General features: G+C 39.4%; 1 protein-coding gene across 8 annotated transcripts in view; it reads left to right on the top strand.

Annotated features, from left to right (window-relative positions):
• Positions 1-19372, top strand: part of pde5ab (phosphodiesterase 5A, cGMP-specific, b) — a 287017-nt gene extending 267645 nt beyond the window's left edge. For all 8 annotated transcript variants that reach the window (XM_049568813.1, XM_049568815.1, XM_049568812.1 and 5 more), the window contains 3 exons: positions 9480-9554; positions 14259-14342; positions 14548-19372. In XM_049568813.1, the coding sequence (XP_049424770.1) occupies positions 9480-9554; positions 14259-14342; positions 14548-14667 (279 nt within the window). In that variant the 3' untranslated portion in view covers positions 14668-19372. The remainder of the gene's footprint in view (positions 1-9479; positions 9555-14258; positions 14343-14547) is intronic.
• Positions 19373-23023: the final 3651 nt, after the last annotated feature.

The raw sequence follows: 23023 nt of genomic DNA, 5'->3' as shown, positions 1-23023 counted from the left end.
GTTCCAGCGTCCCACCTTTGTTGTGCCTGTTGCCTCCCCGCAGACCTTCATCAGTCTGCACCTCGTTAGTATCCACAGGCACAGTAGAGAGGTTCAGACAGGCTTGTGTTGACAAGTGAGAGCTCATTAATAAAAACAGCTGTGCCCCTGTCCTCAGTTGACACCTGTTGGAAAAAACATTCATGAAGGTTAACATGCAAATATATTCTCTCACTTAAACACACACACACAAGCGCTGGCGCATCATCAGGATCTCATCAGCAAACTGTTGGTCTCATGTGCCAAAATTAAGGAGAACTGGGATCCGTTTCACAAAGCAGGTTTAGTGAAAACTCTGAGTCTGTTAACCCTGAAATGAGGGAAACTCTGGGTTTTCCGTTTCAGAAAGGGAGGTAACTTAAACCAGAGAAAGCGGAGTAACTCCAGCCCGTTTGAACGGTACCATTCAAAAAGAACGGTACCGTTTCACATCACAGTCCATCATTTAGCCTATATCCATAGCCTCATCCGTCGTGACATAACCAATGTCACCAACCGTGGACGTGCACTTTCATCTACCCAGATTCTTTGTGTTGCTCTTCAGTTTTTTGCAAATGGGAGTTTTCTGTATAATATCAGAGATGCAGAAAATATCAGTAAGGCCACTGTCTGCAAAGCCGTGAGAAAAGTGTCCCTAGCTCTGAAACGTCTATTAAACTCTTTTATTGTGTTCCCTGGACATAAGCCTGTGAGGCTCATCAAGGAGGAGTTCCACAGGATTGCAGGTGAATGATGTAGAAATCAGTTAAAATTTATGATTATAAATCATATTCAGTTAATGACATGGTGCTGCAACCTCAGACAGGGATTAGTAATTTTAATTTCTTTTAGGATTTCCCGGTGTGATAGGGTGCATTGATGGAACCCACATTCCCATCATTGCTCCTTCACAAAATGAAGGAGACTATGTGAATAGGAAGTCCATTCACAGCATTAATGTGCAGGTAGATTGACTGTCTCAAAATGTCAGACTGCATCACACTGCACAAACTCAAAATCATACCAAGAATATTTGTCTTATTTCTAGTCAAAATGTCTCATTTTTAGTCAAAACAAATCACACCTAAAAGTAACTTGTTTTTAGACAATTTTAAACTTGTTTGAAGCACATTTTCACTTGAAAAATAATGAGGTGGGATTGCATCTAAGTGAACCAAATTTTAGCTTTAACACCATTCCACCTGTTTGCATCTGTAGCTAGCCTATTATTATTGTGATTGCATAAATGTATGAAATAAATTTAAACTTACGCATTGACTCGAGCAGTAATGTTCTCCCACGCCGACTCCCGTTCCTTCGCTGCTGCAGCTGTATTACTCTTCTTCCTGAAAACAGCTTCAAATTCACTGTATGAACGCATTAAAATATCCAACTCCAGAAGAGTAAAAAAATGCAGACCTTTTCTTGTCGCTTGTTGCCATGGTGAATCGTGGTATCGGGGCTCCATTGATGACGGCTTTTTAAAGTCGTGGTGCACGGCACGCGCTTAACTCAGAGTGAACAAACTCTGTGTTGATTGAACCGATTGAAATCACCTGTTCTGAAACCCGTAACCCAGAGTTTCCCATCTCAGAGTTACTCAACTCAGAGTTCAGGGTTAGGCTCAGAGTTTGTTGTACCTCCTTTCTGAAACGGACCCCTGATTATTTCCTCTTTGTGTATTTGTCCCATGCATGGATTCAAATTTTTATTTGCATAAGATTTTGACTTTTAACTTTAATGTTGGAGTTCCATTTTAGTTTTCAGAGAAATATTTTTTCAACACATTTACCAGCTCGTTGCTAACTTTGTTGTTTGGAGCTGGGCAGGTAGTGTAAGTCTTTTCACTGAAAACAGCTGCTTGCCACAGCTGGATATGATGCAGATGAGAGTAAGTACTGAGTTGTTGTCTGTTTTTTCTTTTACTTGTAAAGCACTTTGGTCTCAGCTCAATTAAACCTGAAACATTGCGGTTTTACAACATGCATCTTATATAAGGAAGACCCTAAATTTGTTTCCCTTTTGAACCAAGTTATCTTGTTATAATTCAACCATCCATATACTAAAAGGCATTATTTTCTGCTACAGCTCATTGTTTATGATGTCAGCAGCCTATAGGTGCATCCTTTATTACAACATATTCTCATAGAACAGTTCGTATGATATCCTACAAAAAATGCACGCACAACAGTTCATATGATATTCTAAGAATTTGCGCCTCATGAATGACGTTACTGTACGTAATTAACGTAAAGTTACGGAGGTTAGGTTTAGGCAATAAAAGTTACTGAGGTTAGGTTTAGGAAAAGAACATGGCAAGGACATACTTTAAAATGACTCAAAGTTCACTCAAAGTTTACATGGATCCAAATACGCCACTCTAGATGACAGTCTGTTTTTTTGTGACTCATCCACCACCCCAACCTGCCTCCTTACAGGTGTAGGAAAACGTGAAAAATTTGTGATATCAGCCTATTTTTGGTAGCACCTAAAATAACTCAGTTTAACTAAGTCAGTTAAACTCAGTCTTAAATTAAGATCTCCTGGTCTGTAAGCTTGGAAACTTTTTCATAACACATTTTATAGGGATAGTTCAGTGGGGTTGAATGGGGCACTTATTCATAGTCAGTGTATTACCTACAGTAGATGTCAGCCGGCACGCCCACAGTTTGGAGAAGCACGCTGGAGTCTGACACAAAAACTAATCAATGTACTGCTATGGACAGGGTCATTAACAAAACATATTTTGGCCAATAAAAAAAATATACAACAGATTAAGTGTACACTATACTGAGAGTATTTTCACTGCTTTATCTTTCCATCAGACAGCCTGTTACAAAGGGGAAACCATTAAGAGTTCCAGTTCCACATCTATGCTCTTTTCAAAACCACCAGACTGCATTTAGAAAAACAGTAATTTTAGCTCACTGAACACAGAAGCTGTTGGTCTACTGCTTCCTTGATCAGTTAGTTAGTTTGTTATTGTGGGACTTTGGTAAATCCGGACTAGCCACTTTAAACATCAAAGTCACACAATTACACCAATAAAATAACTGATCGAGGCAGCGGTAGGCCAGCAGCTCCTGTGTTCAGCGATGTTAAATTACTGTTTTTCTCAATGGAGTCTGGCTTTGAAGAAAGCAATATAACAGCTTCAGTTACCCATTGAGGGTTACCATCTAATGGAAAGGTAAAGCAGTAAAAATACTCTCAATATAGTGTACACTTAAACTGATGATGGCTTTGTCCAAAATAATTTACTCATTCACTACTCCCAAACTCACTATATAGGAAGTTCTATGTAGAAGACTACATAGTGAGCTCACCCGCAATGTGAAAAAACACTTTCGGACACTACTGGGGTCATTTTCTTGGTGTCATTAATTACGCCATTGCTGTCGCATAATTAAAACATGTTATTTTAACATCACGTATTTTCCCAAATTAATAAATAATGTTACAAAGTACTTTGTGGCCATTTGTGTTGTGCTGAGATGTGCTGCTCTGCTCATATTAAACATAGGCCTATTAAAGCGACACTTACCTTTCTGGAAATGTTACACTTTTCTTTGTTTAGGTTAAAATGCTATTAGTAAGCTGATGGCACACTAAAATGTAAGTGAATTCCAACAGAGATACAAACTCATAATTATACCATTCTCATATGGTTCTTAGAAAATTCAGACCAATCATTGCATTCGGGCAGAGCATCCTGTCTGTCTTCCCCACATGGAGGCCTCCGACTGACGTAACCCCCCACTGACCAGGAAGAGTGAGTCTGTGAGACAACATATAGGCTAGTTACAGGGACGCTTGTGGATATAAACTTTTCTCCGTAATAATGGCAGACAAATGCGGACCACCGCTTCCACCTCCAGCTGCTCCAAAAGGGAAATCATTTGGCAAAAGAAAGAATATTGGGTAACACTTTACTTGAAAGTCTCTACATAAGGATGACATGACACTGTCATAACTATGACATGACAATGTCATGAACTTGTCACGTGTCATTCAGTTTTTGTAATAACAAGTTGACATTGTTTGGGTTGTCTTGATTATGACAACTTGACATTAATCAAAGTGACATTTCCAGAAGTTGTCTTTGTCATGACAAGTTGACATTAAATTTGTTTGGGATGTCCTTATTATGACAGCTTTCTTAGTTGTCTAAAAACAAGCCAGTCTGAGGTAGAACCTGTGGTCCTTGCCTTAGCCCAGGCTGAGTTCCTCTCATGAACAGTGTCTGCTAGTTCAGAGGAGAACCAGGGGTTATCGCGACCCTTTACTCTGTATCTCCTATAGAGAGCATTAGTGTTAATGATTTTAGTAAACGCATCTTTAAAAAAGGCCCATGCTGTCTCCACATCAGGGATCAGCTCAATTCTACCCCAACTGAAATGATCTAAATCATGATAAAATCCTTGCTCACTAAAAAGTTTAAGATTCCTCTTAGAAACGATACGTGGCTTTAATTTGGGGATCTTAGTGTTCCTTAGAGCAGCAACAACACAGTGGTCGCTTAAGTCATTGCAAAAAACACAGATAGCTGAAAATTTATGAGGAACATTTGTAAGAATCAAGTCAATTAAGGTGGACTTCTCAATACATTTAAGATTTGGACGAGTGGGGGAGTTAATCGGCTGGGTAAGATTGACAGAATCACAAAAGGATTTGAACTCATCAGATACTGGCTTAAGCCAATCCCAATATAGATCACCAGCTAAAACAAGTTCATTGTACTTTAGTATGGATAAAAGGTGTGACAAAGAATGCAATGCATCTTTTGAGGCAGACGGAGGCCTATAACAACCAACAACAGTTATGTTGATGTTTTTGGCAATTTCCACATTTAAAGCCAGGAATTCCAAGTGCTTACAGATTGATTCAGACAGAACAACCCTGGTGTGGAGGCTAGATTTGACAAAAACAGCAACACCGCCTCCTTTCCAAGGTTTGTCAGAGCGATAAACATTGTATCCAGCACTGTCAATATCTGAATCAGAAACTGATTTTGTTAACCAAATTTCAGATATTACAACAATGTCCGCCTCAGTTGAATTAACCCATATTCGAACCATGTCCATTTTTGATAACAAGCTGCGTACATTAAGATGAATAATACTTAAGCCAGACAGATGTTTAAAGTCAGCTGGGTCAAAATACATTGCAGCTCAGGATTAGGCTGCATGTTACCAGACATAAGTAGTAATTAAACAATCAACCATTTCTGTTTAGCTCTATTAGACCTTAGCGGTTTCATTAAAGTATCTCTCTTAGTATGTAGTCCTAATACAAAGACACGAGTGCAACTTGAAGAAACAGTAAAATTGTCTTTTAGAGCCATAAGGCTGTGCAGACGTGTTAAGTCCATAGCTCAATGGTGAGAGTTAAAGGCTGGGGTAACAATGCAGAACCCAGCGGCCTGGCAGAGGCGCTCGAGGCTGTACTGTCATAATGGCAGGAGCGATCCAAACAGACCCGGGAATGCAGGACTACGGTTGAGCCGTAATGAGTCCTGAACAAACAGCCCATGAGGAGGACAAATAAAAAACTGGCTTTGAGCAACATTGTCTCTCAGTTCCTAGCAACAAGTTCGAAATAGCAGCTAGCAGGGTAGCACAGTCTAGCTTCATGAGTCAAGGATGACCTCCGTCGTCAGCCCGAAGGAAATCCCTAGCACTCACAACCAGGAAGTCAGAACCGGCAGTTTCAGACACAGCCATGGATTGTTTTAGGTGACACATTTTATTGGTGGCTAAAATACATTTTATTGATGACCCCTCCATGGCAGAACATTGGTTTGCTTCCGTGTCTGACTCCAGCCTGCTTCTCCAAACTGGGAATGTGCTGACTGCCATCTACTGTAGGTGACGCATTGACTATAGATAAGCACCTCATACAAGCCCACTTCAAAAATCTGAACTATCCCGTTAAAGCCTAAAAAGCAGCTTGTTTCATCTTTGGATCCATTCATTCATCCTTTAAATATCAGTTTCATATGACATGATTTCCTTCTGTTATATAGGAGTATAGATCACATTGTGTGTAATTCTGTCTTTTCTGTAATGGTGTAAAGTTTGACCTTGGCTATGATGATAAGGATAATTCTGAGTTATTACAACTTGAGTCTTAATTCTGTAGCCATAGCTTTTGGCAGCATTCTGGTAAACAAGTTTTTATACACCAAGGGCCAGATCTACTAAAGGTTTGCATGTATAAAAACGTGTGCAAATTCATTGCACACGCAAAAAAATGTACAAACTGATTTACTAACAGTATGCACAAAGGGTTGCGTCTTTCAAAGGTGCAAAATAGCGCGTCTGCATCCAGTTAGTATGTTTGCTACAGTGAACATGCAATATGGGGTGTTTACACGCAATTATGTGTGTGCTGGGAGGAGAAAATGTAAATTTATTAATTTCGCACACGCAAAGTGATTTATCAAACCTGAAAGCAATTTTGCAAATAGAAACTGCGTCTATATTTAACTCGTGTCAAAGGGAGGTGCGAACGGTTTGTATGCGTAATTGCGCACACATGGCTGCGGTTATTGTTGCAAGAAGGAGACACAGAAACGATGAAAGAAGATGTAGAGAATGCATTTTTTCACCCCTGTGTGAACATTTTTGGAATGAATGAGGAAACAGTCATCAAAACATAACGCCTATCCAGTATTGCCATTTTGGAGTTGTTGGAGGAACTCAGAGCGGATTTGGAGCCAGCCATGAGAAGGAATCACGCAGTACCTGCAATAACAAAACTCCTTGCAAGTTTACATTTTTTTGCATCTGGGTCATTCCAGTGTAAGGTAGCTATTACAGCTGGGATCTCCCATTCCCGTTTTTCAGATGTGCTGTCTGAAGTCCTAAATGCCATTACCAACGTTGTGGCAAAATATCCCGGGTCAGTACACGATTCTTTTATTCTAAGTAACAGTTTTCTTGTTTTCTAAGTTGCGAGATGGCAAGTTTGGAGATAGCTGGCTTGTAGGAGAGTCAATTTGTAAAATCCTTTGTAAAATAATTACATTAAAAACAAGAGCGTGTTTCATATTGATTCATATGTTTTTAAGTTGATAATGCATACCCCCTACACCCCTTCCTCCTGACACCTGTTCTCAACCTGACCACTGCCGGAGAGATAAGGTACAACGAGGCCCATATCCGCACACAGAATATTGTGGAGCGCACCTTTGGAATCCCGAAGAGCAGGTTCCGTTGTTTGGATCGCACTGGAGGAGCACTGCTGTACAGGACAGAAAAAGTGGCCCAGATTGTAGTGACCTGCTGCATGCTACATAACATCGCCAAGCAACACGTGCTGGAGCATAATGCCATGCCGTAGGAGAACGCTGTAGTTCTAACTTTTATCATGGCAAAAAAACAAAACTTAACAGTTCTTTATCGTATAGCCTATTTTACACAAAATGAGTATTCATAGCCAACATAAGAAAACTTAAACGTGACAGTTGAGTGTATTATTTGTGTTTCCTTTTACGCAGGTGGAACTTGCCCGCCGTGCGCACCTCTCTGGTCCCTGGCTGTTGGTCAGAGGCATCTCATCTACTGTGCCCCCACCTGTTTTATTTGCAGATGTTTTATTATATCCCAATTTTTCTTTTGTTTTTCTTCTGATGTCTTGATATCTTCTATTCACTTCATCCACTGTTCGCATCGTTTTACCAACAACATTTGCTTTTTCACAGATTTCTTCCCATATAGCGTTCCTTTGTGAGACAGTCAGTTTCTTTGCTGTAGCTCATTTAACTGTTTATTGGCCTTATCTACCAACACCTCTAATTCCATTGGGTCGAATTTCACTTTGTGCTTTCTCTCCAAACTCGCCATGCTGCAAACCATAAAATACGCAAAACCCTCATTTAAATAGGGTGTCTCCAACACGTTTGTCACCTGTTGTCATTTACGCAATCACTCTTAGTAAATCACGCAAATTGGGATCTTAGTAGATCCGGCCCCAAATTGTTTTAGGTTTTTTTGTTTATCTGTTTTCCTTTAAAACCTGCTGATTTTATGACTTGTCTGTTTTATTTTGCTGCCTTATGAAGCACTTTTGAATGCTGCTGTTAACCAGAATTATCCTTAAAGATTCACATTGTTCTGGTCTCAATCTCAAGTCTATTTGGGGTCAGTTTTGACATAGTTTTAATTTAGGTGGCCATAAGTGACCAGTGTTCCCAAGTTTTACTTGTTTGACCATACTATTCATGAGCATATGGCTTACATGTGCAAGCATTCTCCAACATCAACCGTTTGAAATGCTTTCATAAACCCAGTAGTAGGTCTTTCTTGCTGTTGTTGGAAGTCTAATGAAGCAGTCCCAGACCACTGAAATTATTTTGACATGGAGCTAACTTGCTTCGCTATGCAGATGAAAAATGTTGATATTTTGGCTGACGAGTAAATAAGGACAAAGTTACATAGCCTCACTGGTTAACATTTGCTACATGCCTACTGTTGGTTTTTAGTCAGCTATAATAAGCCCTCTCTCTGGCTGAGTCCGCCTGCAACTCCATGGTACTGACCCTTTATTATAGACTCAATCAATGAGCTGCAGATGACTTTAACAAACACTCACTGAGTGATACTGATTGGAGCCCAAGGCTGCAGTCAAATCTCATTTACCTCTCTGTAAGCAGATGGAGACCATTAACTTGGAGTGACTACCACTCCTTTGGCAGACCTTTCCTTCTTCTTACTGTATTTACTTTTTTTATCCTGACTAGCCTTTCTACATACCTACTTTTTCTCTTTTACATTTCTTCTGTCTTAGTGTTTCTTGCCTGCTTTTGTTTTTGCTTTTGTTTTTCCTCAAGTCGTCTTGTGTTTTTCTTGCCTTCTTTGTATATATTCTTGGTCTGTCTTGTTTTTTCAGCCAATTCACATTGTCAAAGTTTGACAATGTTGGCTCTGGCAGCAGAAGACGCATTATGTCTTCTCCATGGTAGGATGTCCCAACCTTGTTCTGAAAGTCAACCTCCTATGATGTTCTTTAAAATGCCTCCACTGAAACTCAAACTGCCACAAGTACGCCAGAGAGTTTAAAAGGTTAAGTACAATAATAGAACAGCAGTGTGATTTGCATAGATTTTTGCATTTCACCTTAGATGGAGTTGTGTCTAATCCAAGCTGAGGATTTGATAGTGATGATGAGAGAGAAAACTGTGGAAGCTTAGTTTGAGATGTGGAATCTGTGGAACATTAACTGACTATTTTTTTTCCCCTGTTGTGGTACATTAATAGTTTGCTTGTGGATAAATGATGAAAACCACTCTTACCAGTTTTTGCTTGTAATAAAATGTGTTTTGAACTAAAAGTGTTAATGTTGTTAATTATGTATAAGTCTTTGGTCTTTTTGTCATATTCTGTGTGTTTCATCAGCTGGAGGTCTGCTTTAAATTAAAGATTCAATTTGAGCTCACTGGTGTCCTCTCTCTGATATAGATTGCGGAGCTGATCGCCACTGAGTTCTTTGAACAGGGGGATAAGGAGAGACGAGAGCTGAACATTGAGCCCAGTGTAAGTGCAATGTGTCGCTTCTATTCTGTGACGAAAACCTCTCTAAAAAGTACAACATAAGCTGTGGTGTGCCTCAGGGATCCATGTTTGGTCCCTTGGTTTTAAATATTTATGTGCTTTGACCCAGTTGTTATCATCAAAAGACATGGCATCTTATTTAAGAGTACAAATGCTAAAACTAAAGTAAATACTAAATACCTCTGCACTGGTGATAGCCCAGGCTGGAAGCATTATGTTTCCGTATTGTCCGTTCCATTCTTGTGAACATAATATCTTAAGAATGCTGTGAGGCAATTTCTTTAAATTTGGCACAAACGTCCACTTGGAGTCAAAAATGAACTGATTCAATTTTGATGGTCAAGGTCAAGGTCACTGTGATCTTGCATGCATCTCTTTCTTGTGAAAGCATTATGTTAAGAACACCTTCAGGGAATTTCTTCAAATTTGGCACAAATGTTCACTTGGACTTAATGATGAACTGATTAGACTTAAGTGGTCAAAGATTAAGGTCACTGTGACTTTGCATCCATCTGTTCTGCATAAAACACTTTTCTGGCCATTATTCAACATCATATCTCAGGAACAGAAGGGGAGACATTTGGTCAGATACTGAATTAGTGACACTAATCTTGGGTGCCCACCTTGAAATGACGCTGATTGTACAGATCTTCTGTGTGGCCAGGGGGAAAGATGTGGGTGAAGCATCCATGTTTTTAAAGACATGGATATAATAATAACAATAACCAAATTTGATAGTAAAGCCTGACGAATTTCAGTTCTTGACGTAGCAGAGGTTGACTATTCATTCACTCTTGTGAGACAATACGATTCCAAAAATATATATATATATTCATAAAGGAAGCAAAGCAAAACAAAAACACACAAATTCTAACTAACTAACTATATATAACATGACCAAATCAAAGCTGGCTTCAGATCGGGGGAGGTGTTGTCTGACCGTGTGGTCAGGACAAAGACAAAGGAAAAGAAGGTAGATTTTTGTCTTTGGGTGTTGCTCTGTTGAAAGTGAATTTGTAAATGAGTCTATGTGAATGTGATATGTGTTGCAAAGGGTCTGGATTAGTTCAGAGGATATTTAGTTGCATGTAAGAACAGCATTAGCAAACTAACCTCACATAGCTTTGGCAAAGCCAACTAGCCAATAACCTAACTACAAACAATCACAACTATGACTCAATAAACAGCATTAAATCACATTCAACAAGTCTTGCTTAGCCTGTACAGCTGTGATAAAGCTATGCCCATTGCCAATCCTTGAATGGATGTAAGAAAGAGTTGGATTGAGGTGTACTGCTTTTGTTAGCCAGCAGGGGAAAGCTGGAAATAGCTGTGGTTCCAGAAGCAGTCTTTGTTGCGTCCTTGTTCCGAAGGTTCTGATCCGAGGAGGCTGGTCGCTCAGGGTCCATGCAGAGTTAGATGCTTGGTTGCTAACTCAACTTGGTTCTCCTTGTTGCTGGAAAGTTAGCTGCAGTCCTTGTGTTTGCATACTAATTTCTCTGGTTTCCAGGATTTGCTCCTGCCATGAGCAAGGGCATGTCGTGGTCCAGGAGAAAGAGAGTCTGAGAGAAATTGCTCTCCCTTTAGTGGTTCGGGGGCAAGGGTCTCTGAGGTGGTCAGAGCCCAGGAGGAAAAAGAGCACCTCTGGGCTGCTCAAGGGCACAACAGGAAAGAGAAAGACTGTGTGAAAGGAGCAGAACTTCTACAGTTGCCTATTGACATCACAGAGTCACATGACACCATAAAAGTACCGTCCAATCCAGTTTCAGACTTGTGTCTCACTGAGGTGTAAAATGGAGCATCCTGTGGGGATGGGTGTCAAATAACTGTCCTCTGTTGAAGAACAAACAACATGAGGTCTCTTACCATTTCAAATGGCAAGAGGAGAAGCTTTCACATGTCCAGTTTAGATTTTAAGAAATGACAAATGATCTGTGATCCAGTGAATCCCAACATAATTATAGTTTTCAATAAAACCATGACAAATCTCGTGAGTGTTTGTAATCAGTTACTCAGCCAAAATTGAGACTTTTCCAATCTCCCTAATCTTTACTTTTCAAGTCATCATGCAAACCATCAGGGTATTATTTTTGATCCTAAATTACATAATGAATCATATCTTTCTTTTTTTTCCCCTAAACCCAACCACCATCACCCCTAGTGAGGACCTTTTCTCTAACTCTTTTTTTTCTTCTTCTATTTTTTTCATTTATTTTTCCTTACACACAATACAAACAAACAGCATCACTCTGTTATAACACAAACAGAAACTAACCAACAGACAAAAAATAATAATAAATAAATTAACAGTATAGGTCTTTGTTTCTGTAACATCACCCAGCATCACAGAGAAGAGGTTCAGTTCCAGGTGTAAATTCGTTTTTGAGCACATTTTTTGAACCTCACCCCAAAATGCGGATACAATGTGACAATACTAAAAAAGATGGACTGTTGATTCAGATACTGTTCCACAAAACCGGCATTTGTCTGATTCCCTAATACCCCATATGTTTAGCATTTTTCTAGTTGTGGGAAAATTATAAATTATTTTCAACTGAAAATATCTTGTAAATGAGTCAACAGTTGTTTTATATATCAAACCAAAAACCCATTTCCATGGTATAGGGCAGTCTAAAGTATCCTCACATTTTTGATAAGTATTGTGAGGAATACTTCCTAAGGACCGGTATGTTAAGTAAAAATTATAAATGTTTCGATTTATCTTCCTATTTTGCAGCCATTTGTGATTTTTTTTTTATAGCTGGCTGACGGACTGACAGTTTATAATTTACATCCCACTTTTTCCTTTTCAAGAGCATTCTAAGAGTAGAAAGAGTTGATTAAAGGATTGGAGGGAACAAATACTACTATACATATCAGTGAATTGGTTGTAACTCTTAAGATTTCCTTCTTCATTAACAAGATCATTTATGAACAAAACACCCTGTTCAAAAAGACTCTTTCAAAAAACTGGTTTCCCTTCAATCACAATATTGGAATTAAGCCATATAATCTGCTGCAAAACACTGGCCTCTAGTTTCACAGACCAGGCGAGGCGGAGGCGCAGCGCACCTGCGCTTCGCCAACTGGGTGTGGCCAGGCGGATTTTGCAAGTTTGGCACACCATGCGCGCTGGCGCAGCTACTCCTCTTTCCCACCTCCGTCCCTCCTACCTGCGCAAGTCGGAAAGAGGGAGGAGAGAAGGCATGGAGTGGGTTTTCCACACATCACATCAATCAAATGAGCCCCTCTCCTCGCCCTTAGATGCGCCGCACGAAGGCGTAATGAGAGTTTACTCAATTCGCTATGGCAGAAGAGAGCAGCAGCGTCAGACGGCCAAACTTCTCCCAGGAAGAAACTGATGTTTTGGTCCGGGAGGTCCAAGCTCGCAGTGTCCGAATATATGGAAATGCGAGCAGGCTTCCATGGGCTGATGATGCAAAGGTAGCCTGGAAGGAGGTCACCACAATCGTAAATCAATGTTGCGTTTCTCTCGGGTGCGTGCGCGCTCTCTCTTTCTCTCTCGTAGTCTCACTCTGTTTCTTTTCTTTTGACTTTTCTAAGATGACAGATGCTGAGTATATACTCCCTATCTGATGCTGTGGCTGTTTGTGGTTGGCTGAGAGGGATATGAACTCATTAATTTGCAGCTGTGTTAATCAAATCAGGTTGGGTTTCCATTACGCGTGCCAAACGTGCCAAACGGTGCCAGTCCCCTTTGATCTGACATCAGATGTGATGGGACAGTCGATACAGAGATAAATTTATGTGCTGATTGCAGATAGTTGCATTGAATAGTGGTTTTTGTGTATTTATTGCATTGTTAATGTGCCTGACATTCTGGAAATCTGCATGTGAAGTTTTGGTGACGTGTGCGCACTGTCTGCCGCGTCGGGAAACTAGAGCCCATTGTCTCTGCCCTCTGGAGGATTAAACTGAAAATATAACCATTCATTCATTCAATAATTAATCATATCTTGTGGAAATCATACAGACTACCTTTTATCATTCCCGCAGTCAGCCCCTTGCCACTTTCCTATTTTGTCCATACAGAGAAACTAACCAGTTACCATGATTTTATCTAGTATCATTGCTTGAATGGGTCCTTGTGTGGTCTCCTCAGTCAGCAATAAATCAGCAATAAATAATCCAAGTCTTCTGTCAGGCTGCTGAGTTGGATCAGGGCAGTCTTTGCAGCTCAATTTGCTAACTGTTTCCAAAATTAGTTTCTTTATTTATTTATTAATTTAAAAAAAAAACCTAAATGGACTCACATTTGTTTGATCCCTTTCTAATCTTCCAATCGCTTAAAGCATTTGCACACTACATATCAAATTCATCCATTCATACAATGGCTACCATACAAGGTGCCACCTGCTCATCGGGTAGACATTCACACGCACTTACTATTTGGAAGCAATTTGGGGTTCAGTATCTTGATAATGAAAACAGTTGTCTGTTGCAGCTCTATCTCCTATCTGTTTTTAAGTCATGAATCTGAGATCATGTGGGAGTTTTCTGCTAACGGTGTAGAAACATGGAAAAGCTGTTGGCAGTGGCTCCAAAGTTCCAAGCAAGAAACTGAAGAAAGTGGAAAATGTTGTCATTTACAAACATTTGAATGCAATCATTTTTGCATTCTTTTAATTTGGTTAACATGTCATTCTCTCCATCTTTTCACTTTAGGACCTGATGAATCGTGACAAAAGAGATAAGATTCCCAGTATGCAGGTGTCCTTCATTGATGCCATCTGCACTCAGTTATATGAGGTAATTTTAAAATTAAACTTGTAATGATGGTTGTCTTTGTCTCTGAAAATCACTGTCCCAGCTGAATAGCTGGAAAAGGCATTTTCCCAATGCCAATGGTGGACATCCATCCTATTATTTTCCACTTGCTGGAAAGATGAATGAATGTTGTATTTATTCACTGAATCTTTCCTTGTTAAATATGTTGCCTTTGTCACTGTCACAGACTTTGGCAGGCATGTCAGAGTATTGCTCCCCATTGTTGGAAGGATGTCAGAAGAACCGGCAGCATTGGAGGCGTTTGGCAGAGGAGTGTGAGAAGGGGCTGGTCAACGGCTTGGTGTGATCCCAACACCAGTTTGGTTTTCAACCAACACAGATTTCCAGGGTTAGCCCTGTACAACCCAGTCTCTCAAAATTTCATGAAATTAGCATGATATCTAAAAGGACAAATAAGATGCTTTGTGCTTGGCAAGTGCCCAAAAATATAATTTTCCCAAGATTATATAGTGAAAAAAACATTAGATTTGGTTTGACAGTGAAAGGGCGGATACACTGGCCTTTAAATTTAGCAACCATAAAGCAGGTTTGGGTCAAGAGTTTTTTTCTAAAACATTAAAAAAATATTCCAGTTTATTGCAACTTTGGTCTCATTTTGGTAGGTTGGTCCATCCTTTCTTTCTGCAATGATAAGATTGTACTCACTAAGTTCATAACTCAGATCTGGGAATCACTAAAGAAGACTAAGAGCCTTGCTAGCAGTCGGGCTTTACTTAGAGACAGCTAAGTCTCTAAGTTGAAATGCTTACATATGCATGGTAGCAGGTTAACAAGAACAGTGTTAGCATGCTGATGTTTGGAGCAGTGATACTGCCAGGGTCCTACAAGAAGTTTCAGTGGGTCCACAAAAAATAGAGAATGGTTTGTTTTCACTATTTAATTCACTATAGAAGAGAGCCTAGTGTGAGTAAGAGTCACAAGAGTGACTGTAGTTGATAACTAAATTCTAAGCAGAATCATGTCTAATAACTAAAATCTTCTTAGATCGTCTGTGAAGTGAAACTTATCACAAAGGTCTGTGACCTAATGTGTATCACTTTAGGGGTCCTTGAAAAAAGGTTGAGAACCACAGGTTTATGGTACTGTATAATGTTTCCCATGTTCTTAGTTGGAATGTCATTTGCTTTGCAAGAATTTTCATTACCCAAAGTATCAATTCAGGAATGGGATCACCAAGGTCATTACAATGAGTCCTCTGGGAACTAGGACCCAACCAACAATTCTATGTGGGGCCCAAATGGGTCATAAATAAACAGAAAAATGGGCCCTATATGGGATTGTCCACAGGTTCCGTATTGGCCCTATGTCAGTTGCCCACATGGGTGGGTTTACCCAAGTGATAAGATGCCCACTTTGGGACCATATCCACTTCGTACCAAGGTAGCCCTAGCATAACTGATGTGGGGCCCACTTGATTCAGCCCAACCATGTGGGCAACTGGCATGGGGCCATTATGGAAACCATGGACAATTCCATATAGGGCCCATTTTTAGCCCATTTACTATTCACATGAGCCTGACATACAAATGTTGGCTGGGGAAGGATTGTACAAGTTTCATGGCGATCCATCAAGTAGATATTGAGATATGCCAGTCAGGACCAAAGGGTAGACCAACTAACAGAACGGCAGGCCATGCTGCTAGCATGGCTAAAAAGATCATCAAAAGTGGTGCAGTCAGTTAGAGTACTTTTGCAAAAAAATGAAAACACCTTTGCAATTCCTTCATTCAGTACCATCATTGCATAGCCTAGTCCTGTAACTCTAGAGGCTAACAACAGGAATGACAGACCAAAGTGCGCCCTCCTCTGACTCGCCTGATGTAATGGTTGTTAACAAGTTTAACAACAGAGACGAGCTGTTTCACTGTCAGCGTTAGTTTGTTGGGATGTTTAGCAGCTCAGTGTTGGATGTTAGCCACTGCTGCTGTGTTAGCTCGTGCCAACCAGGAAGACTTTGAACTTCGTGTTGCTGAGTGAGCAACAGCTCAGAAGACAACGGCAGCAGAGAGTTTGTTAGGACTGTTTAACGGCCGGGTGTTGGATGTTAACTGCTGCTGCGTTAGCTTGTGCTTACTGGGCAGACTTTGAACCGACCATTCGCTGAGAAGAGTGACTCCAAAAACACAGCGACAGAAAGTATGCTTATTTGGTGGGGAGTTGGGACAGTGTGGGATCAGATCCCCAGCACATAAAGGACCAAATAGAAGTATCATTTGAAGTTTTGACACTACTTGGTACTGGGTTATTTAGGTCGTACCACTGCCCAGCCCTAATGCAGTACAGTTTAATCGCTCCCTATCACATCTCAGTTTGCATTTCATTGTGACATTCCTGTACTTTTCACCCACATATTCAAGTGCTTCCACATCATAAAGGCTGTTTCTGCCATCTTACCAGCTGAACCTCAAATGTACACTTCACAACTGCAGGATTGGATACTTTCCACTAGAACACAGCTAACCACAGAGACATAGTAGTAGAAGCATAGATTTTAATAATGTGTAGATACCGGATGGCAAAATGGTATCAACTCATTCCAGTGGAGTTTTTTGTCTGGAGCATATGCCAAAAAAAAATGTGAATATGCACAGTAGTGTTATCCGCTGGCTCCTCCCACAAGTTCCTGTGCAGCTCATCATTGTGATGACATCACAGGCTTTTTTTCTCAGCTTGAGGAAAGTTTTACAAATATTAAACCTCCATGGATCAGAAATTCGTAACAGAAAGAGTTATAATTGACCTTGTTTGCAGTTTGAGGTGTCCTGTCAACGGTTTTAGAGACATCTCTTTGACAATGGTGGTCTACGGAGAAAATGCCTTTTTGGGCGCAGGGCATTTTTCACTGCAGTACCGTGAGTGGCCACCAGGAAAAAGTTGCTGCAAGGCTGAGCAGCATTCCTGTGGGCCTGAGTAGAAGTAGTAGCTACTTTGCAACACTTTACCCCTGACATCATTATTATCATCATTTCTCTTTGCACTGTGATCACTTTGGATTTTTTTCTCCAAGTAAAGTGGATTTATAAAATCTTTAGCCAGATTTTATAAATCTAAAAAATGGCTCGTCTAATAGCTCATTTCTTGCCCTGCTGGACTGCGTTGGAGCAATGTAACTATGTTCCCAGATCTCAGCAATAACTTCAGTGAGTACAAATCATAACAGTTAAAACGTTTGCCTAAATCTAATTATCATATCTTCTACCATAAACACGTTCATTAAAAAAATCATTGTTTGCTAACTCCCATGACAAACGGTCATTACAAAGGTGATAATGATGTGCGTGTTCATAACCCATATTTCCGAGGTCATGCTCATTTCACCAAGCTTTGTGAGACTTGTCCTCCTGTCATCACCATTCTTTCATGGCTGTCTTTCACCAGAGAAAATAACAGAGTCAGCACTAAGCTATATTTATTACAATAGTCATTTTTTTGTTTTTGCACAGAGTGGCTTTCATCTTGAAGTCTCACTTACATTATCTCTCACAGGTAGTAACATTTAGGGGAACACTGAATGATGAGACATAGATCCCTGGGGATCAGCACCAGTACAGTGGTAAACAGATACTGTACTTATAATATGTTTTACATAATGTCACAATTATCTGATACATTCATACAAGGAGGGTTAGGGCCAAAGAAAAAAAAGTCTTAGATTTTGAGAATAGAGTCGCAAATCTACAAGAACAAATTCATATATCTAGAGAAAAAATAGTCACAGTTTAAAACCAGAAAATCAGGTAACATGATATAAAAAGCAACAAAGTGTGTACAAACAGTGTTAAGGGTGACAGTAATATATATTTTAGCAGTACCAAAGTAATATAACACGTTGCCAACAAGATTTCAGGTGATATTGTTACATTTACAATGTAATGTAATGCATTACCACCCAAAAACTGTTTATTTTTGTAATCATTTTTCATTTAACCAGTGTGATTACGAGCTTAGTCTTGTAACATTTAAACTTTATTCTCATAGATTTACGACCTTATTCTCGTAGATTCACTACTAATTCTTGTAGATGTACAACTTTGATCTTGTAATATTATGACTTTATTCTTGTAGATTTGTTACTTTATTCTCATAACATTATGACTTTATTCTCATAGATTTACGACTTTATTGTAGATTTCTGACTTTATTCTCTTAATATTATGGTTTTATTCTTGTAGATGTATGACTTTATTCTCGAAATCTAAGATTTTTTTTCAACATCGAGCTAATTGTCCTTTGTAGTGATAAGCTTGTTAAATGTCTTCTTTCACAGCACACACAGCACACACACACTACAAGGGTTTGAGTCTTTTGTAACATTTTTTTTTCCCACTCATTGTCTTAACTATTGTATATTTATTTATGTTTTATATATTTATTAGAATTTCTATATTGTAAGGTCATCCTTTTGTCAAGAGCACACAATTCTCTATATAGGAAATGTAGTTTTCATACTTAAAAAATATCCTATCTCTGCTTTTTTGAAGGAGCTTTCTTAGGAACAAATCTTTTAGATGACATTTGTACTGTAATGTGTTGTTTGAAATTTAGATTTTATTTTCTTCTTTTCAAAATGTAAGAAAGCCAAAGACTAGGCCTGCGATTTCAATGGGAAATGGGTCTAACTTTTTCCACTGCCTTGTTGTGATAAAATAGGACCAATTCACAATTAAAAAATGTTTGTATTTGTTCACATCTTTCTGCACCCTTTGATATTTTCCCACTGTAAGTGGCTGTTTTTAATGTCCCACTTTTTATAAACTGAATGAAAGAAATAACTGAACCTTTCTGAAAACCACAGGGGTGTATAAAGCAGTTCCCCCAGCATTTTGCAGGCTTTTTTCAAGATTGTTGTGGCCTAAAATGCCTGATTTTGCGGCAGCTTTTCTAAAAAATTGGGATGAAAGTTGCAATTTTTTAAGTATATTTGTTGCAATGAAAGTGCGGGAGACAGTGAAAAGTGCAAAAAAAAAAAATTGCTTTTTTTTTTTTTTTTTAGCTTGATGACAACTTAACTATTTTCTTCAACACACACACATTTACACAAGCACACACACCAAGGTGGGAAATTAGCACCAGCCAAATGCTGATTTAACATGACGTTGCTGGCAGATTTAAGACCCAAAATAATTTACTATTGAATGAATTGATTTTGAATGTCTGTCAGTGGCTGGTAGATGTTCACATTTTAAAAGGTTAATTTCCCATCCTGGCACACATGTATTCACACACACACACATACACACACACACACAGCTTGTCACATTAACAGGCTAGCACACCTCTCTTACTTTGCAATTAAAGTAAACTAACGTTACCAACGCATATTTAATCTAACGTACCGTCATTCGTTCAGGGCTTGCAACAGATTTGGATGCAATAGCATCTGTCACGACGATTTGTCTGGTCTGTGGTCCACTAGTTTGAATATGTTTCGCAGCAGAAAAGTGTCAATCGATTTACGTTTTGTGTTCCACCACAATATTGCATGGGGTGCAAAACAGTTTTCCTCCACTTTCGTGAAGAACATCAGGGAATTGTTTTGCACGGTCTTTAGCAGTAATTTTTGTTAGTAAATGTGAGACATTAGAATCATACATGCCTGCATCTTCAAACCATAAACAAGGAAGTTAATGTAGTGACATCTATTACATTTGCGTGGGGGACTGTTATTATTGGTGGAAGTCACGGGACGCTGGTCAAAATTGCGGAAAAGTTGTGGTTATTGGACAAAATTGCACGGTCCCGCAGAATTGGTTGGTTGGAGAAGTAGAGATTGGTTGAATTTGTGTTACTTCGCGATCGTGTGCGGCACAGTGGTATAGTGGTTAGCACTGTCGCCTCACAGCAAGAGGGTTCCTGGTTCGAACCCAGGAGGGAGCCCTTCTGTGCAGAGTTTGCATGTTCTCCCCGTGTCAGCGTTTCTCCAGGTACTCTGGCTTCCTCCTACAGTCCAAAAACATGCAGGTTGGGGATAGGTTAATTGGTGACTCTAAATTGGCTGTAGGTGTGAATGTGAGTGTGAATGGTTGTCTGTCTCTATGTGTTAGTCCTGCGATAGCCTGTACAGGGTGTACACTGCCTCTCGCCCAATGTCAGCTGGGATAGGTTTTGCGCAATATTTTGTTCTGTTATTACCAGTGATGGGCAAACTACTTGGAAAATGTAGCGAGCTAAACTCTACATTAAAATAAAGTTTTACTACACTGAAGCTATCCCAGAGGAATGTAGCAAGCTAAGGTACGAGAAAATCGCAAAAGTTGCTTGCTACTTGCAAAGTTACTTTTATTCTTTTCTTTGTTAAATCAGCGTTTTCTGAGTGATCAGAAAAACTGTCACCCAAACAAATACTTTGAAGACTTTCTGACATTTGAACATGTCCGCCCAATAACATGACATCATCAGTCAGCCTGTTGCTCTCCTCTTTCTATTTAATGCATTTCTCTGTCTTGGCCTCTTTCAGTAGGCTATCTGTCTATGTCATTAATTCAAAAACAGAATTCCAAAATATATTTTTCAGTCAATAAAACCATAGTAAATAAAAGACAGTAATGCAAACAATAAAAATAACTCCTAAATGAAAACTCTCTGCCTTTTTCTTTTCCTTCTTAATACTGTTCTCTGTCTCTCTAGCTCTTTTTTTTTTTTTTTTGTCAAAATGTTCTGAACAGTTCAATATTAGGTGTGGGAACCAGAAAGGAACTTAATCCATGTTGGTGGAAAAGGGGTACAATAGTGAAAAGAATGGCTTAACGAGTTCAGTTAACAATGAATGAGTTTAATCAGGTCTCCTGCAAAGCCCAATCATGGAACGAAACTTTGTGAGAAGTTTGCTCAATATAAAATTATTCATTATGTATCAGGGTTATAATGTATGCTGACACAGGATCTTTAAGAGTTAAAAAAAAAACATCCAGTCACATGGAGCAGAAACCACTACAGCACTGCTGTCCAGCAGTTAAAACTTTGATGTATGATAATATCAGCATTACATTGATATCAGCTGATATTGGCTTTAAAGTGAATTATCAGAATCAGCCAGCATGCTTTTTTTCTTATTTTGCACAATGAATAAATATTACATACACTGAAAAGCATTCTGTGTCATGTCATTATGCATGCATAATATGATATTAATTCCGAAGGGACTTGATGATCACTTAAATTAGGTGGGAAAAAAAAGTGAAAATATCGATATCAGTATCACCCAAATAAGTTGTTATATAATCGGTATATCATGGTAAATGGACCTGCATTTGTATAGTGCCTTTCTAGTCATCTGACCACTCAAAGCGCTTTTTACACTACAATACACATTCACCAATGCATACACTGGTGGCCGGCTACCATACAAGGTGCCACCTGCTACTCAGTTTTTAATACTCATCAAATACTGATCAAATACTCATTTGTGTAAGTTAAACATAGTTATACAAGTCTTGTGTGGAGTTAAGAGCCATGGATTCAGTTCACAAAGAGGGATTTTGCACAGATTCCTGAAATCAAGGCCTACTCCTCTGTGTTGCAAACTCAAGCCACTGACAGAGGTGCATCTGAGTTTTCTCCACAAGATCGATCAATCAATCAATCAAACAATTTTATTTATAAAGCCCAATATTACAAATCACAATTTGCCTCACAGGGCTTTACAGCATACGACATCCCTCTGTCCTTAGGACCCTCACAGCGGATAAGGAAAAACTCCCCAAAAAAAACCCTTTAATGGGGAAAAAAAAAAGATGCCACCCAAAGCTCAGAAATATCCAGATGATGAGTTGGTGACTATGTTTACTCTTCAGGCCATGATGGAGCCGCAAAAGGACTTTTACAGAGAGCTGCTGGAGCAGCAAAGTTAGAACCTTAAATCTTGTGTTGAAATTATCTCAGATGGTGTGCACAAGAGAGTGGACAGTGCAATCAAAGAGATACATGAACTCAAGACTAGTCTGGAGTTTGCTCATGGAAAACTGGAGAGTCAGGACAAAGTGTGACGTGAGAAAAAACCTGAAACAACTGGAGGAAGATCTGGCAAAATCTGTCGAGTTCCCTGATGGGATTGAGAGAAAAATGGACTATTTGGAAAATCAATCACGGAGGAACAATATAATTATTGACGGTGTCCCTGAGGATAAAGGTGAAAATTGGGAAAAGTCAGAAATTAAATTGGGCTTGAATGTAAATGATATTGAAATAGAACGGGCCCATTGAGTCGTGAAGTTTGATGAAAGCAGGCCGAGACAGATCATAGTCAAACTCCTGCGTTACAAGGACAAACAGATGATACAATCACAGGCAAAGAAACTCAAAGGAACACGGATTTACATCAATGAAGACTACTCCAACCTAATCAAGAAGAAAAGGAAGGAGCTGATGCCTGAGCTGCGGGCTGCATGGGAGAGGGGTGATTCTGCAGTGCTGAGGTAGGACAAGCTGATCATCAAACCCAGAAAAAGTTCCTGAACTATGTACATCTGACTTCTGACTTTCTCATCCTAAATAATGACATCGGGACCTTTAAAGCTTCCAAATAAAGGCTTGGTAATTGCACATGTAATCATTTGTAGCATAAGGAATAAGATACATGACTTAAATGATTTGGTGCTTATTAATTCAATTAGTATATTGGCAGTATCAGAGACTCATTTGGA

This window comes from Epinephelus fuscoguttatus, linkage group LG23 (assembly GCF_011397635.1).
Source record: "Epinephelus fuscoguttatus linkage group LG23, E.fuscoguttatus.final_Chr_v1".
NCBI lineage: Eukaryota > Metazoa > Chordata > Actinopteri > Perciformes > Serranidae > Epinephelus > Epinephelus fuscoguttatus.
This window is presented reverse-complemented; position numbering and strand designations above follow the sequence as displayed.